The 14,567-nt window shown below is 43.2% G+C and overlaps 1 protein-coding gene across 4 annotated transcripts in view; it reads left to right on the forward strand.

Annotated features, from left to right (window-relative positions):
* The window catches only part of PAX2 (paired box 2), an 83,064-nt gene that overhangs the window by 53,394 nt on the left and 15,103 nt on the right, over positions 1-14,567 (forward strand). For all 4 annotated transcript variants that reach the window (XM_036386002.2, XM_036386001.2, XM_036386003.1 and 1 more), the window contains exons 6-7: positions 4,327-4,502; positions 6,323-6,449. In XM_036386002.2, coding sequence (XP_036241895.1) covers positions 4,327-4,502; positions 6,323-6,449 — 303 coding nt within the window. The remainder of the gene's footprint in view (positions 1-4,326; positions 4,503-6,322; positions 6,450-14,567) is intronic.

Raw genomic sequence — 14,567 nt, forward strand, 5'->3', positions numbered from 1 at the left:
AGGTTTCCCTTCCACTAAAAGGGAATTGGGAAAGGTGATGATGCTGCTTCCTATTGGGTACAGTTACCACAGTTACCCACGTGGCATCCTCAGACTCATCCTGCAGCTGAACTCCTCCTTTACTCCTTTGAACAGGACCCTTTCCAATATCTGCTTTCTTGGCAAATACCTGTCCTATAAGCTTTTAGCACTGTTCTTCATCAGCTGAAGTGACTGTTGCCCACCACAGTGCCATTCCTCCTGGGATCTGATAGACTTTCCCAAATCAGATTTTCCCCATAGGCCCTTTCTTCACAAGCACCTTCAGCCCTCTGATGGACTCCATCTCTTCTCCAAAGTCCTCTCTGGTCTTTTCTGCCACCTTTGCTCACACCCACATGGCTGTCAGCTCTCATACTTTGTGTATTACACTATTTGAAGCTTCTCCTGATAGTCCAGCTTACAGAGTCATACCCTTAGATGAGAATTCAATTTTGATCTAAAATCAGATATAAGTGTCTGGCCCTTGTAGTTTCAAGGAAAAAATGAAAACACATCCTCTGCAGGTTTTGACACCAGAAGATAAACACAGGGGACTTACAATCACTTGGTTTTGAAGAAAATAAAACGATCTGTGACTGTGAATGTCTCAGCTTTAGCAACACAAGACATACAAATCTGTCTTTCAGGATCACCTCTGTGAAACCTTCTCTGCTTCAAAAGTAAAATAAATATGCACAATTCATATAATTGCTCTGTGAAGTTTGGGATTCATGCATTCTACTGTTACTAAGCCAAATCCTACTGCAAGCTGTTTAGACAAGATCGGTATCGAGGTACCCTGCAGGCCTCTATGAAAGTTTCCTTTGAGATTCCTAAAATCTGATTTTGCAGATTTTAAAGCATAGACTAGGGCAGAGTGGCCCATCCCCCTCCTTCATCCCTCTTCCCTCCAGGAATTTCAACCTAAACTAAAGCATTGTCTTTTGCCTTACAACTTTTGTACCCCTCTCTATCCATTTGCTTGCTTTGATCATTCTTATTTCTTATTTAACCCCATTCTTTACCCTTCTCCTTCCTTCATCCTTCTCTTTCATTTCCTGTAGACTGTACAGATGATCTCTCATCAGCTGGTCCTGGGTTTCCCAAATACACATACACGCTTATGTGTGCACATGCACACGCACACACTCTGACATAAATAAATAAATAAATAGAAAGGTCAGTGAGCAGAGCAGCAATAACCCCTAAAACAGTACTATCAGAGGGACATGATTGATCAATTGAATTCCATAGCGGCTCAAAAATGTGGGATTAAGTAGTGTATTATACGCACAATGAGTTGAGGCATGATGTTCATTTCAAGTTCATTTCGCCAGCCCTCTGCCACCAGATCAGGCAATCAATAGGGGCAGCAGATATCATATATCACCTCTCTCCGTGCTAGGCAGAGAGCACCATAATCTCCCGCAAATTTAGAGTGACAGATTTGTCAAGATCTGAAGGGCCCCTGAATAAATGAAGGAAAAGAGACTCTTACAGCGACTCAGGAAAGCTGTGATTTCAGCTTCTTCACACAAAGGTATGGCCTGTGCACATGCAGGAGACACATGTGCACAGGGCTCTGAAGGCAGACAGAATTGCAAATACCTGTGCATGTGTGCACAAATCTGTGTAACCACTCAGGGCAACTCGCTAAGGGTAAAATCTAGTTTAATGACAATCAGTGAAAGTTTTACTGTGCATCAGTCCACTCACACCAAACACCATGTGGAGTTTAAGGCTGCCAACCTTGAAAATCAGGTATAGCCAAAACCAGCAGCCACAGACAAATGCCTGGTCAAGTATGTACTGTGATGCAGAATCTAAAGAATAACAGAATAATTATCTACTGCAAAAATACCCATGTGTATTAGTGTCATGGTGTGTACAATCATACACACTGACTGACACGTGGAAAAATCCTCAAAGACAAACAGCTTCACAGGCTGCAGACAGGTTGAGGCTGATACAGAAACATTTTTTTTTTCCTGAGTCTGGACCCAGGAGTTCTGTGCTAGCTTTCTGCAGGGAAGACCAGAGTTCTAGTCCTCCTGAAATTCAGCACCTGCAGAAACAGCCCAGTGTCATATAAAACATGAAAACCGTACTGACCCACACAGTGTGCAGTCCACCAAGCCTAATCCTTGCTTTGTTTTCTTAGTCAAATCTGTCATGAACTCCAGATTTCAGGAAATTTTTGACTTTCTCTTGAGCAAATAAGCCTGGGGAGAGGAGAAAACTGCAGGGATCAGTGCCAGTAAACAGCCTTGCTCTGGCTTGGGGTAGAAAAGAAAGAGAGAAGAGGCTGCTTGAGGGAAGGCTGCTGGCAGGGACAAATCAATATGTAATATTTTCTATGGTCTTGTGAGTGGTACTGTACTACGCTACTGTATATAATGTACTATTGATTATATCATATCGTATAATCACCTATAAACGGATATATCTCATAGCCAGAAGGCAGCAGGCTCAGTCATAACTCTGGGCCACCAGTTGGGCATTAACTGTGCCAGGAAAATACCATCTTGGCACTATCCATGAGCTAAAAGAGGAAGCAGCAGAATGGTATTGTTCTGGATGCTGCACAGTGAATGTCACTCCAGGCTCCTGGGAGCATCATGTGTCCATGAGCACCTCATGATTGCATGGGGGAAGGAAAAGGTCTATACAGAACCCTGGACCAATTTCCTGACAGCAGATTTCTGAGATTCACAGACTGGAGGCCACCAAGAAAGGCTTAAGTATGAGGCATATTAGTGAAAAACCAGGAAGATAATTGCAGCACAAGAGGGAGAACCTGATCTTAGGTTACTCAGGGTGATAAGACAGGCAGACTTGTGTCTGATGAAGCACAGTAGGTAAGGATTCAGCATGGAGAGTATGGAGGTATATCAGCATGGATGAAGGAGAGATTATTGCCAAAGTTAGGCTGAGATGTGACAGCAGAAAGATACTCAGCACAGTTGGAGGAGATTATAATGAGAAGACTTGCCTTAGATGAGATGAGGGATTATGACAGAGGAAGATTCACTTCAGCTGGGACAGGAGGTTATAACAGACAGACTCACCTTGGATATGACAGATGCTAATAGCAGGAGACTTACTCTAGATAAAAAGGGGTTATAACAGAGAAAAATGCACCTCATTTGAGTTGGGGGATAACAGAGGGAAAAAACCAAACCAAACCCAGATAGGTGATCAGATGGTTTATCACAGGAAAAAAATCACTTTGGATGGGGTAGGGCATTTATAACGGACCCACAGCAGAGGGGATGAGTGGGATGATGTAAGAGACATGGGATGGCACAACAGAAAGAGAGACATCCTGGAGCATGGCAGGAGGCACTGCTGTGAGATTGGACTGTGTCAGAGGGCTGTTGTAGGGACAGAGATGCACTTCCAGGGAAGCTTCTACCAGAAGGCAGCTATATTCCTAGTAAGAACAAAGTAATACAAGAAAGGCTGAATCGCACTGAGCAGGTGGGAATTTTGTAATTCCCACCTAGGTTTTGTAATACAATAATTCATTTTGGATAAGAAGGGAGACTGGCAGAGACAAAGATTCATCTCATTTTGGAGGGAGTTTTATAACAGAGATATGGGTCATGATAAATCACAAGCTACACATAGGTGAATGGGACGGAAACCAACATATGTTGGATGGGACAGCTGCCCCACAGGGAGAGATTTGTCTCTGGTGAAACATGGAGTCAGAAACCAGATTTCCCTGTTATCTAAGGGGAATGAAAGGTTTATCTATGATATGATCAGATGAAATTAGAACAGTGATAGCAGCTCATAGGACTGGGGAGATAAAACAGAGACTGTCTCCCCTCCAAACTGTAAGAGAGCCTTTTTCCCATTGCAGGCTCCCTCAGTTCTCTCCACTACAGCCCATCCTCAGCACTCTTGTTTCTCTGTGAACTGCCTCTCCAGTGGTCTTCTAGCGATGCTAATCGCTGTGCTTTGCTCCCATTTTATGCTCGGCAGTGGAGATTTGGCAATTTTTAACACTGAAAATCAGCGGAACCGAAACTCATCTCTGAGCTAAGCGCCATTCTCCACAGCCTCACTCATCCTGGGCAGGAGAATCCCACAGAACCCAGTGGAGCAGCCTGGCCATTCCATCAGAGAGAAGGGGGCTCCTCTTGGACCCCTGTAGCTCCTCTTCCCTCAGGAGTGGCACAGCTACCTGGGTGGAGGCACAGAGCCTCCCTCTTTGCTGCTCTGTCCTTGTCCTGCATCCATTACCAATCCAAGCCAGGGTGGTGCTAACTCCCTGTTTTCTCTGTCTGTGCCCTGCAGATGTATCCGAGGGCTCAGTTCCCAATGGAGATTCCCAGAGCAGCGTGGACAGTTTGCGGAAGCACCTTCGTGGCGACACTTTCACCCAGCAGCAGCTGGAAGCTTTAGATCGAGTTTTTGAGCGTCCTTCTTACCCTGACGTCTTTCAAACATCAGAGCACATCAAATCTGAGCAGGTGAGGGCCTGGCCTGGTAATGGGAACACACAGGCACTGTGAGGATGATGGCAGGGAGATTCCCTCACCAAAATCCCTCTCCTCCTCTCTGTCCCTTGTTATGATGCTGACCTGTTATTGCACATACCTTTTATAGCCCTGTCTATTCATAACTGTATCACTGTGCTTATACACAAGCTTTATCTCCTCTGGTAAACTTGCCATAAATGTGCACACTGTGCTCTCCCTATGTCCCCATGACCACTTTTCCCTCTGCACACAGACCTGTCTGTAGCTTGCCATGAACATGCCTACCCCCCATCTATGTTCACTGGCAGACAGCACTGCATAGAAACTTCTGCACCCTGAGATCACACTGGTGACCAGCAAGCCACAGGGTTGGGTTTAAATGGATAATTTTCCTTCATGGCCCAAAGCTGACACTCAGCTCCTATCTCCAACATAGTTTTCCACACTTCTGCAGCTCTGCCACCTTTTCTTTACTCCCCCACTCTCCCAGCCTTTTATCCCAAAAGCTGTTTGTCTTAATAAAATGAAAATCAAAAGTCTTTTTAAACCGCCCCAAGCCATAAACCAACAAAGGAAGAGAAGGAGAGGTTGGCTGTGGACTCCCTTCATCCCAGAGTCCCTGGGTTTATTACAATGAATAACCTTTATTTACTTTCATTAGACTATTAAGCACCAGCACAGTCATTTTTCCCCCTGAAACTCTGAGCAGGGCCCATAAAGCAAATCCAAAGCCTAATTGAGTTCATTTTAATTTCTCTCCGATCACAGCGAATTACTCTGGTGATAAATCAGGGGGCAGGCTCACCCCCAGTAGAAGGCCTAATTTGCAGCTAATTACAAAACTGATTTCTACAGGAAGATCAATACAAGAAGGAATTGGAAATGACTAGGCAGTCCTAGCCAAGCAGGGACAGGGGCGGGGAGGGGGCAGCACGCGTGGAACCTGCTGGAGGAGGGGAAGAAGTGGGGAGGGGGCTGGGGAAGTGCATGGAAAAAAACAGAGGAGAAAGAGCAGAAAATCAGTTTTAATTTAACGTAATATTAATCAGAGCAACTTTTCCTGCTGTTTTGTAGCCTTCCTGGTTTCTCCAGCTCCCGCGTCTGGTCTGGAGGCTGCCACAATAAAAAGGCAATTACCAGAGCCTTTCGGACAGGACACCCTTTCAGATTCAATGGCTCTCCCCCTCCCACCCTTCTGTTAGCCATGTGGCTCCCCCCTCCCCAATTTCATACCCCAATGCACAGAGTGACAGAGGCAGGGGATGAGGCTTCTTTGTTTTTAAAAAGCTAGGACAGAGGTAACAGCGGAGGGGAGACAGGCGACCCAGGCAGAGACCCTGGCGCCAGTGCGCCAACACTGGCTGCTTCCTACAGCCAGCCTGTCCTAGTCATGTCATTGTAGTCCTATGCCCCAGCTGTCCTTGTCACCAGGGCAAACACCTCCCATCTCCACTCAGCCAAGAGGAGGGGATGTGGATTTCCCCTTTCTTTTCCCATGAGCTGGCACAGACAGCCATCCCCATCCCCACAGCATCAAATGAGGGTTCAGCCATACCACAGATAACAGGCCAGATCCCTCACCTCTCTTCCCCTTCACAGCATCAAGCAGGCAGGTGGGATAGTCCATCCTAGGATACCCCCTCCTCATCCCCCTCAACCTTCTTGTCACTTTATCTTCTCCATTTCCTCCTCCTCCTCCTCTTCCATCTGTGCAAGGGTTTGCATCTCTCCTCTTCCTCCCCCCCATCTGTACACCCTTCCCTTTCTCCCATCACATCAATAGCGAGCTGTCTTTCTCCTCTCTTCCCCAGGGTAATGAGTACTCCCTCCCAGCTCTGACCCCTGGTCTCGATGAAGTCAAATCAAGTCTATCCACCTCTGCTAACCCAGACCTGGGGACAAATGTGTCAGGACCCCAGACGTACCCTGTGGTGACCGGTAAGCTGCCTGACCAAACAGCAGAACCAAGCTTTTTATTTATTTCCCTCATCACCATTAGCTTCTGCTTTTTCTGCTAATGCAAGATACCCCTCTGTGGCAAACAAGGAAAGAGACAGAAAGACTGTGGAGAACATAAGGGTGGATAAGTTTATAAGTTTATAATTCAGAGTGTTGGCAGTTTTGGGTACACTTAGATGTGTCCAGGTGTGACTCAACGATAGGCAAACCCAGATGTGAATCACAAACTTGTGTGCCCAGATGGGGCTTAAGGTTGGGATGTTGGTGGAGAACAAATATGTCCAAATATGCACTGTGATTTTTTTCCTTTGTATCTGAGAACAACGGGGTCATGGCTTACCTATGATCTCCACTTGGTTTTCTTTTGGAGAAATAATAGTTTAAGTTTTATTCAGCCCTGGCATTTGGAAGGGGCATTTGCAAATTAAAAACTGAGATCTGCTGAACTGCAACTGCTCAACTCCCTCCTCCTTAAGTTCATGAGTCTCTTAGGAAAGCTGGCAAAAAAATTTGTTCACAGCCTTTCCTCATGTGTGGGCACCTTAAACTCAAGTGTGTCTGGGAGAGTGGAAACTGTGAGCAAGCACATGAAAGCAGACAAATCAGGATGCAGAGAAATAGGAGGCAACCCCTGTAGCAGATGCTTCACTGAAACTTCCTTTTTGCTGGTAGCACATGCAGAACCTGAGTGGTACAGTTTGGCCTGAGGCCACAGGTCACTCCCACACTGTCCTGATACTGGTGTAGGCTGCCTGTCCTGCGTGTGTCTAGAGCCGTAAGGAAATATTCTGGTGTCACAGCCCTTCTTCTTGATGCCTTGGTTGCCATTGGTGGCTGCCTCTCCTTTTCCTTTTACAGCTACCACACTTGCACATCTCCTCCTGGGTAATTAAAGTGGCTGCAAGGCTCAAGTGACTTGCCCCTGTTTGGAATATTCCCCTTTCTTGACAACTTTTGTAGCCCCTCTAGAAACCTTGTGGCAGAAGTTGAGAAACAACTCATGACAAAGGTCTAAGTCCTGTTAGTAAGGGAAGAAGCTTCTTGTCCCTTGACCAAAAAGTTGTCCTCTGATGGCACAGAATCAAGAGCATTTGAGTATGTATCTCAATTTTTTCTTGCAGAAACCCCAGCTAATATCTCCTGATGTCAGGGCAGCTCACGGCTGAGGCAGGCAGTCATTGCTTGTTCAGCAAACGTTGAGCAAAGGCATATTGTTGTATGCAACTTTTGGCTACCAAGAACTTTGGGACCAGGCAGGATTAGTAACAGTTAACTCAAACACAGAGGACATCCAGCGTGTCTGCAAAATCTCATGGAGAATATGGGAGGTTAACTATATTATTCAGGAAATGTCTAGAAAGTATGACATCCCAGACCTTTTTCATGGCTTTTACAGCTATCAGGCTTGATTCAGAATCCTTGTAGACATGCAGTCTCTTAGCCAACCAGAAAAAGAATGGCTTAGCTTTGGCAAAAGTGTTCTACCTTTCTTTGTATTTGCAAAACTCAGCTGTCGTTCATCTACTGTTTAGTAGATTCTCATCTCGTACAGGAAATATCTTCTGGTCTTTGAGGGGCAAAGCCAGTAGGAGAGCAAGGCAAATCCCCACAGCTAAATGTAAAGGTGATGTGTCTACAATCAGAGTTTAAGATTCAAAGAAGCCATGAAAAGAGTTCTTTTTAGTCCTTTTGCCTAAGTGAAGATGGTGCATTCTAGCTTGTCAATGTGAGAGGAGGCTTCCTGAAGGCTGGGACACTAAACAAGCCTTGGACATGACTCTCACAAGGGCACAGCATGAGACAGATTTGGTCTCACAGACGAGACTGTAGGCTGAGGAAAAAACTTTCTTCATGTCCCTCCCACCCTGTGCTACCCCTACTCTGTTCCCTGCCACACTCCCAGCTCAGCTTGAGAACATCCCCATCTGATCCATCTGGATCCAAGAGTGAGAAAAGTTCATTTCAGACCCAGCTTGACATTCCCAGGTGGCAACTTAGCACTAACATCTCAATCTGTATGCGACATTTCAATCAGTGCAGAGTAACAAAAGCAGAACTATTAGCACTGGGAGCTGTTCACTGGTGGTAATGATGGAGAAACTCAGAAACTGGAAATGAAAAGGGGAAGAAAAAGCCCCTCAACAACCTGAAAGGCATCAGGGGAAGAGGGGCGGAGAATTTTTCCTGTACACTTAGGCCAGGATCCAATGTTTGGATTAATGGTGCCATTACCCAAGAAAGGACTTCAGATAATGCTCATTCTTAAAATGTTTTTGCTGGCAATTAAATGGTTGCAGGTATTGATCTTCATCGATCTGATGTTCTCAATTTGCATAATCTATTAAAGATGAATGATTCATGATATGTTTGCTATGGGGCTGGGCAATGCTTTCAGGAAGGACCAGAGATGAGGAACTCAGTCCTGCCTCCTGGTCTACCCCAGCTAGGAAATTAAGGAAGAGTCATGCAGAAATCTTTGGTATCACCCAGCTCCTGATCCCAGGAAGGGATATTGGAGTATTAGTGAGTATTGAACTGCTGGGTGCCTCTTTTGCTGCTATGGTATCATCCTTGAAATGCCTCACAAAATGTCCAGGGCAGTCTGTGAATGCAGGTGATACCTGACACAAATGTGAAACAGACCTACTCAATCAGGGTACAAATTCTGTGTGGAGTCACTTCACAATGTGAGATTTAGAGCTTCAGTCTACAGGCAAGTCTCCCCAGCTTAGTCTTCCCAGACGGAAAAATATAGTACTAGGTCTTTCCAAACCATAGCCTGTATGACACCAGATCATACAGTCTTCAGAAAGTCTTCCTTTCTGAAGACTTCAGAGAAAGTCCTTCTTTCTGGTTTATGACTAACTGTCCTCAGCAAGCTCTTTCAGCTCACACCATTCTGAGACCTCACCCCTCCAAAAGCCATCAAACCCTCAACAATCTGTAGCTACCTAAAATCTTGAAATGTAGTGAGATAGTTAAGGAATGGTGTTGCTGAAGTTCCTTTATCTGTCAGGGAGCTTCTTGGAACTGAAGAGCTGGAAATGCTGCAAAACAGGCAGCCACCTCTTCAATTGGCCAGAAGGCCCTCCCCAAAGTCCTGGGTATCTATTCGAAGACACAGCTTAGCACCACAGCTGTGTACAGCCCAGCCTTGCCTAGTATGGCCATATCAAACACTCCCTTTTAGACAATTATTCTACTAACACATCTTAGATGGCTCATTTATTACTCAAATCTCTGAAAGCAATTAAACAAAACCTTTTTTTTTTTTTTTACTATGGAGCAAAAAGGTCATTGTTATCACTCCCTATTAAGTATGTTCAAGGAATGTCCATGAATGAGTTGTCACAGTGACTTGCTGGACACTAGGCTAGGAAACCTACCCTGCTGTCCTTCATATGGAACAGACAATGCAGAAATTTTCAACTGCCTTGTGAAGATTCAGAGAGAGAAAAAAGTTCATGGATTTTACCTTCCTCCAGACCTCCCCTCTCTGGCATACAATCAGGGTTTTTTCAGTTTATTTTTTAATTCAGACATGAATGTATGCAAAAAATGTTGGAATTACTGACAAAAAAGGATACTTGCTATACCTGAAAGAGATAAATTCAAACAGAATCTGATTTTTCAGGAAAGCAGTGATGCTAATCATGGGGAAATCACTGGCTAGACACTTGGAAAGATTTTCTGAAATGCTAAACAATCCTTTGAGAACTTTAGCTTCCCGCAGATGCTATTTCCTTAGTTTCAGATTAGCGAGTGAACAAAAGAGAATTTTGTTCAGTTTAATATCTGGTCATTTACAATGAAGAAACAAAACTCAGATTTGAAAAAGCAGGAACATTCTTTCCTCAAAGTAAGTGAATTAGAGTTGGTAGGAAAGAATGAAATCTATTATTTTTAAAATAGGGTTCTTAAACCAATCCAAATTCCTCTTTATAGCTATCCTTCCCTCCAGTTAATAAACAATTTTTTAATGCAAAACCTGCTTAGAAAAGCTTGCTTTTTCTGTTCTAATATATTTAGGAAGTCAGGGAACTTATGGTCATTTTATTTAATTAGCATGAATAATTACAAATACTGGTTTTAATTTAATTCTAATTTCCATCCAAATATAACTTGACACAGATAACAAGTAAAAAGTTAATAATCTAATAAAATAATAATATGGACTCATCGTTCACTATTTTGCCATATAATAATATGTGAAGACAAATTATATTAAACAACATAATTGCTTAAATAAATGTGCACATGATGCAGTTCATCTACTTAGCAAAAGCTGAAATAACTATGTTTAGGGTGAATTTTGTATTTGTCAAAATATTTGTTACCTCCCATAAAATTCAATCTTGTAGTAAACAGCCTCACAGTGGAAATGTAAAACAAGTTGATCCACCTTGCTGTTTTAAATCATGACTAAATTACATTCAGTTGTACTTATAACGTTACAGTGATAGGGGAAGTATTTCCTTCTCCTTTTCCTTGTTTGTACTGGTGAAAAATTCCTGCCTTACTCCAGTCTACTTTAGCCTCTGATACCAGCAAGCAATGGCCCTGGTCAGGGCTTGACTCATCTGACTTTTAAAAATCTGTTTAGCAAACTGCTAAACAGATTGGGGGGCCCCAACCTGGGGGGCCCAAGTTGGCTTTGGTGATGGCAGATCCCACACACTGATCCCACCCAGCAGCCCAGCAGCAGGGCGGCAGTCAGCAGCACTCAAACAGCCTCTTGGCACAGCTCTGGGTGCTCCAATGCCCTGAAAATGGAATACGATAATCAATCATGCACCTGCTACAAGGTTGTTACTACCCTGCCTCACTAAAATGAAGGTAGTATTTTTTGTCAGCAAGCCTCTCATATTGAAGATGAGGAACTGGCCAAAGCAGAAGTCCACAGGACCTACAAGTTTAATCAACCGTTTCCCCTCTTTAAGAAGAGATAGCATCTTCTTATCTAGTCAAGGTATTTGTAAAAGCAAAAGGTGTTACTGTTCTTCTCTGGGACCAAATGGCTGAGAGTGATAGATGGTCAGATGAATGATCCCTGAAACAGACAGGAACAGGGATGAAGAGGAAGGAATCAGATAAACTATTTATATGCATTCAGTGGAATTTTCACTGACAGTAACTTTATGATGCTGAAAAAAGCAGCTGGTGGGCTTTAAAGGCATATTCAACTGAAGAACACAGAAATGGATGGGCCTAAAAGAAATAATATCTTTGCTTTCCTTAAATTAGCATTTAAGTGGACAATAGCAGTGAGTGAAAATAATGTCATATAATGACAATAGCAGTGAATTGGCATTCCCAGTCCAATTTTCTTCAGCAAGAGGCAGCATTGCAGGCTGCCACACTCTATGCTGCTGGACAAAAGGGGACTTTTTTAGAGAAAATAATTGTATTATATTGTCTTTCCAGCAGTTTAAGTTTTGCCTTTTCTTCTGAGGTTAAATGAAGGATCCAATGAGTACGACTTTGATAAAAATTATTGCGATGTATACATTTGCCCAGTGTAGCAAAGACTGCTTTATACCTGAGTTAAGCAGACATTAATAACTTTTGGTGTCCGTCAACTGTACTGGATTCAATCAGGCCCACTTTTTGTACAACCAAAATTGCCCACTGCAGTCTTTCAGAGAAATTGAGAGCTTAGAGTAATCTTTGTCCCATCTTTTTAAGTTTATCACTGCTATGGGCTACCAAGGAAGATCTATCCTATCTTGTGATCAGTAAAGTACCATTATGATGGAACCTTGGAGTTACCTATAATGAGGACTGCATGAAAAACTAACAGGTTTTGCATTGCCCAGTATATATTTCAAAAGCATTTTTTTTAAGAGGCAACACTCAAGTCACAAACCAGCAAGGAATAAGCACGTGCTACATTTCAAGACAGGTAGAACTTGCCAAATCCAATGGGCTGCGACTCAAGAAAGGTGACAATATAAACTCCACTGAACTTCTCTGTTTGTCAAGTGCACAAGTTGCACGCATATCTTCCTCCCCTCCACCCAGGACTTCAAAGCATATCTTTCCTCGTCAGCTCCATCTTTAAACAAATGTACTGACAGCCACATGAAATAGGCTCCAGTAGAGTTCCCAAGTGATTAGGATTCAAGTAGCTTCAAAGAGTAAGTCCAGATCACAGGTCTACTGGAAGCTCATGTTTTACTCTATATGAAGGGTATAAAATTTTCTCTTCAAAGTAATATACAGAGTTAGCATGTCAGTTTACTTAGAAAGCAGCAGTTGATCAGATCAGACCAGACATAAAATCTAGATTTATAATATTCAGTTTAATGAAAAAATACAGAAAACAGAGTACAAAATTCGACATGGGATGTGATGTCACAACAGTGTTGACTCTTAGGGGAAAGCAGCCCAAGGTTGTTAAGAACATGGGTGAATGTGTGCACAAACAGAAAAAAAAAACCTGAACACACAAGGCACACTCTCCAGTCAGTAGGAAGACAAGAAAGATATAACGAGAAGCAGATTAATCATAGGACTTCCAGCAAGGGTCTGTTATGATCAGAGAAGAGAAAAAACACAGGACAGTATTTATTTCATGTGCAACTTGAAAAATGCTCTCACAACAGAAAACCTAGGACACTAAGAATAGAAAAAGTGGCTATTCTGATATGACAGTAAGCAAAAGGAACAGTATGCTGTGTGAGTCCTGTCTGGTCTTTTGTATGGCTTTTGGAATTTGAGGCAAGATCGCCACAAGGGAGAAAGTGATGTAACTCCACTGCCTATAGTGTAAATTCACCAGTCTATGAGTTCTAAGGACCCAGTCCCATTCTGTTTACTACAATGAAACTTTTCTAAGGAATAGAGAACACAAATACAGAAAAAGACGTTTCAGAGGTGGGTGCAAGGATAGAATTCAAAACACCTGAGATAAGATTCAGCTTTGGCACAGGGCCCCTACACAAACTTGAGTATTCTTCTCTAGGCTCAGTTCCTCACAGATAAAAGAGTGATCCCTAAGCAATGCTGTAAGGATATGTGTTGTAAAGTGTGGGGCACTGGGGTCATACAAATATATGATAGAGACCTCAGGAAAAGACAAAGAACAGGAAACATTGTCAAGATGGTAAGCAGGGTTGAGTGGGTGTGTGAGCCATTCTCTCATGCATGGATGTGCCATCTTGGTATTCTTTGTGTACTATAAAGAAAAGGAGCACTGGATGCAGATAGCTTATGCTCCAGGAAAACAGCAATGAAAAACAAGCAGCTTATGTAGTCCTGCAACCAACCCCCACCCCACTTCCCTTCCCTTCAGCAGGAGAGAGCATGATAAAAGCTGAGATGAGTCTCCATAGGAACCCAAAGCTGTGAATCTTCCTCTCACTCTGTCTGGCCAAAATCCCTTCATTCACAGTAGGAATTTAGGCTAGAGATCACCAGTTCTTGCTCTCCGCCAAAATAACAGAGGAGAGGGCTAGAATGGAATAAAAACAACCATAACTCAGAAAATACAGTCAGAAAGAGAGGAGTAGGTGATTCACAAAATGTTGTCCTCTGCTATGTTTCCAGCTATATCCCCACCCTGATGACTTTCAAGTTTCCCCCACCATGACAGTGGGTGATATTTTTTTTGCCACCTATAAACAAGGATATTGTTCTCCTTTTAGAAGAGTAAAGGAGACTGGGGCAGGAATAGATTTCTGCTGATTTGGAAATGGGTTGCAAACTCATTCTCCTCCACTCTCCTCCATTTGATTTCAGGTTGGTATTCCAGCCCTAAGAGAAAGATATACAAGTGAATCCTTGGGATTCACTTAAGGAGTCTTACTAAGAAACACTCCCAACAAAACATAGACAAGCCAAAATTGCACTGCTCTACAGCTTGCTGGCAGTAGTGGGACTTGGGATAGGCAGAGGCAAGTTCTCCATCACAAATATGAAAGAATTAGAGAATGGAGAAAATCAAAATGGAAAACATAAAAGATGCAGCTGAAGTTTGAGGTGGTTAAAATGAAAAATGAGACTGTGCCATTCACAGGTGGATAGATAGATCAATCAATTGATTTCATATACAGTGACATGCTTTGGAGCTATAATTCACTACTGGGGCAATTATTC

The sequence above is a fragment of the Molothrus ater genome, chromosome 8 (genome assembly GCF_012460135.2).
Source record: "Molothrus ater isolate BHLD 08-10-18 breed brown headed cowbird chromosome 8, BPBGC_Mater_1.1, whole genome shotgun sequence".
NCBI lineage: Eukaryota > Metazoa > Chordata > Aves > Passeriformes > Icteridae > Molothrus > Molothrus ater.